This window comes from Lolium perenne, chromosome 5 (assembly GCF_019359855.2).
Source record: "Lolium perenne isolate Kyuss_39 chromosome 5, Kyuss_2.0, whole genome shotgun sequence".
NCBI classification, from domain to species: domain Eukaryota; kingdom Viridiplantae; phylum Streptophyta; class Magnoliopsida; order Poales; family Poaceae; genus Lolium; species Lolium perenne.
The window spans coordinates 185,378,530-185,382,603 of record NC_067248.2 but is presented as its reverse complement, the minus strand read 5'-3'; the positions used below and the strand labels follow the sequence as shown (position 1 = coordinate 185,382,603).

At 51.4% G+C, this 4,074-nt stretch overlaps 1 protein-coding gene across 1 annotated transcript; it reads left to right on the top strand.

The window, feature by feature from the left end:
- On the top strand, positions 1–1,905 carry LOC127301211 (RING-H2 finger protein ATL46-like). The gene has a single exon (XM_051331433.2). It carries the CDS (start codon positions 619–621, stop codon positions 1,684–1,686), a length of 1,068 nt encoding a protein of 355 aa, XP_051187393.1. The 5' UTR covers positions 1–618; the 3' UTR covers positions 1,687–1,905.
- The last annotated feature ends 2,169 nt before the right edge of the window (positions 1,906–4,074 follow it).

The following is a 4,074-nucleotide window of genomic DNA, read 5'->3' as shown; positions in this document are numbered from 1 at the left end:
TTAATTCCCCGCACTTTCCGTATGTAGCTGAGCCTGAAACAGCTGAAACGGAAGAAGCTTCACGTGGTTCCCCTCCCTCTCCCTCACGCGACGCTGGTATCTTCCAACCACCAGAGCACCGCAATAGAAAACGCCCCGCTAACCGCCGCGCGCCCGGGGCACGGCCCGATCGGCGATCGCCTACCCATCCATACATACACGAAGTGATTGAGACCTGGTTAGAAGTAGGAGCGAGCGAGAGCCACTAATTCTACGAATCCCAACAAGACGGACAGAGGAAGAAGACGACCGAGCAGGAAGAGGAGCAGGAGGATAGTACAATATTGAGCTTCGTCGCGCGCGGAAAGAGCTTTTTGGTACTAGGTGTTTGTACTTTGTTCGGTAGCTTCCTCTACCGGCCGCTGGCTGACTTGTTCGAGGGATCTTTTGTTTCTTTTCCGGTTTGGTAGCTTCCTCCTCCACCGGCTGATTGTTCCGTCCCAACTGATTCATCTAGGACTCTAGGTATATAGCTATCTGGGATCGTGCTAGTGGATATATAGCTAGGCGCGTGTTTCCTTTTCTCGGGTTTTGTCGTGGTTGGATGAGTGCTGCGTTGGTGCGGGAGGGATCAGGAGCATGGCGCCGGTGAGCAGGTTAGGCTGGTCGTTTCTTGCCCACGAGATCAAGAGCAGCGATGGTTTTCTCGGCGCCTCGACGTCCCACGCTTCGGGGCCGGCCGTGGCGCCGCCCGCGCCTGTCGCAAAGCCGGAGCCGGGGCCGGGGCCGTCGGCGGCGGCGGCGAGGATCACGCCGGCGGTGCTGTTCATCACGGTGGTGCTGGCCGTGGTGCTGCTCGCGTCCGGGCTGCTCCACGTCCTGCGCCGCCTCTTCATCAAGACCCACCGCGCCAATGCCAGGGCGGAGGCCGTGGAGCGGCAGCTGCAGCAGCTCTTCCACCTGCACGAGGCCGGCGCCGGCCCCGGGCTCGACCAGGCCGCCATCGACGCGTTGCCAGCCTTCGCCTACTCTGAGCTGTCCGCCACAACCGGCGCCAAGCGGCAGTTCGACTGCGCCGTCTGCCTCACCGAGTTCGCCGCCGACGACCGCCTCCGCCTGCTCCCGCCCTGCGGCCACGCCTTCCACGTCGGCTGCATCGACACTTGGCTCGCATCCAGCTCCACCTGCCCGCTCTGCCGCACCGTGCTCTCGGCCCGCGCGCTCGCCGCCGCGCTCGACGCCTCTGATGCTGAGCCGGACATCGAGGTGCAGAAGCTGGAGGACGCGCCGAAGGAACCCATCACGCTCCCCGTCAGGCTCGGCCGGTTCAAGAACGTGCAGGGCAGCGCCACCGCCGACGGCGAGACGGGCACCAGCAGCCGCCTCGACGGGAGGAGGTGCTTCTCCATGGCCTCCTCCTACCAGTACGTGCTGGCCGACGACAGCCTCGTGGTGTCCGTGCGCTGGCGGCCCGGCGATGGTAGCGCGGCCATGCGTCCGGGCGCGGCTGCGGCGAGCGGCGACGAGCAGGGCAAGAAGGTCTGCGCCGTCAGCCGCGGCGACAGCTTCTCGGTGTCCAAGATCTGGCAGTGGCGCCGCAGCGGCGGCAGGCAGCTTCCCGGCCTCCGCGCCGGCTCCGCGTCCCCGACGGACGACGCCCCGCCGTGGGCGTCGCCGCCGAGGACGAGGCAAGAAACCGACTCCTGATCATGACAGAATCTACATTGCACAGCAGTAATCTACACACACACATACAGACAGACATGTATGTCTTCCTGTGCCTTTTGTGGATCATCGAGCTTGTAATGAGCATTTCTTGATAGGGTTTTGCTGGTGATTAATCGGTGATCTCGTATGCCATTTCCCTGCCTACAACCATGTACAAAGTATCATCAGTACTGACATCAAAATTGCAACCTTGATACATTTTGTACCGCCTGGCTGGAATATTCTTGCTTATATCATCTTCCTGGACATGTCCTGCAAGATCTAGCTAGCATGGGCATTCAGTCTGTTCACTGTGGCCCTGTCCAAATCTGAGGTACCAAACACACCATGATGGCGCTGCGACAGGTGTTCGTTTCCGGTCGTCTTCTCCCCTGCGCTCTTCCTGTGCGCCATTTAACCCACCAGATTCTGAACCGCTTGATACGAAAATGGTGGTGGGCTCTTGGAGAGATTAATTAGGGGGCTTAATGGCCGATGTGCGAGAGGTGTCCCCGCTCTCATCTACCACCATTCTTCCAGCCGCAGCAACAGCAACAGACTTAGCTGACTTTAATTATGCTGTGTCTCGAGGCTGCTAAGTTAGTTGCACATTACTAGTATAGTCGGCAGTGATCGGCCATGGACCACGGAGGATTTGGAGTGTTGGATATGTTTGGATGATCGGTATCCAAGTGGGGCGGCTGCTTCAACAACTTCATTCGGCACTATATGTGCTAGCGTACAACAGTTTTTTTCTTGCTTTCGATCGTGATTCAGATTCCTCCTTACTGTTACTTACGAGGCATTTTGGTTTGACTAGGTTTTCAGATCTGTTTTGTTTAATTAGGTCAAGGAGACAATGACTGTGCAACGAATTTTTTTTTTAGAAATGTCGAGGTAAGTTGTATATTAAGTATTCACTCATTAAGTCGAGTCATGATAAGAACATGTGACCAAACATGCGAGGAAGATGCAATGCGCTTCAAGGAAAGGTCGAAATTTGACGATTAAGCACACGGCGATATTTATATTATGCCTATACGTGCTTGTCTAGAAAATTTGATGACTAAGTTGGTAAAATCGGTGTTTCTAAATATATAATGAAACCATTTAAGCACCTACAAATTAAAGCGACACTTGCATTCGAGAAGACGCACTCTTACTACATGTTCCACCCTAGCTGCCGTCCTCATCCGCCCCGTCTCCACCATCTTCGCCCGGGAAACGATGGGTTTCCACCTTCTGTGAGGACCTTTGAACTACGCTTCTCCCTGATGTTAGGTCCCTAAAGTTCGAGTGTGATCAACCGATAATGACGTTATGATTCAGTGCTGGCGCTATGGAAATATAAATAAGGTTTCCCCGTCTCCTCGTCCACCTCGTGCATGGACAACGAGTAGTCTGGTCGTTGCTTTCTTGCAATGGTGGATCCCGTTCGGCTCTAGGGCATTGGTCCCTACAAGCACTTTCACGAAGACTTCTCAGTTGCCAATAACAAAGTCAAGCCGGCTCTGGTAGGGGAGTGGCCACAACGGTGCTCGGCGGCTCACTCTAATGTTGCTGGTCATTAGGTGATTGAAGGACCTCAGCGTAATTTTTGTTATGTTTGGTGTATTTTGTACTTCTTGTGAACTTTTATAATTTATTTGGATCCTTCTCGCAAAAAAATAGTGCATAATATGTACGTGCATTATGGTTCTTTTGTGTAAATGCATTCTTGCATTTAAAGCACCTATAACAAAATCACGTGTTGTGCTACATGCCCTACGTACAGGGAAAAGAGGACCAACACACACTAACTGCAAGTGGTTACACTATCAAGACCTCTGAATTTTGCATCCACAATCCTGATTGTACTTAGTAACAATGATTATGCGATGATCATAAGTTAGCTAGGCTGACAATCTATTCATTGTTCGATAAACCACGTGAGTGAATCCAGCTACCAGACAAAAAAAAGTTTCCTCGTAAGTTCAAGCGAAGTGGCCTCTCAAGTGATTTCTCATGTCGTTTACATTTAGGAATAGTCAGATCATAGGAGATAAGAAAGTAGGAAAAATCATACAAAAAGTTAGACGGAAGAACAGAACATGCATATAGGGTGATCACTAAAATTATAAAAACACAAGGGCCTCTTCGATTATAAAAAGCATATTTGGAGGATTCTAATACTCACAAATTTTTGCTATGGTAACTATTTGATTTGTGTGATACTATGATCATGAGAAGTTCCTAAAGAATTAGTTGTGCTATGTTTTGGAAGAATTTTTTCATCAACTCCTACTTCTTTCTAGAATTCTTATGATTTTCCTACATTTTATGAAACATCATTCTTAAACAATAAGAATTAACGATAGCATGCCAATCCAATACTACACTTTTCCTAAT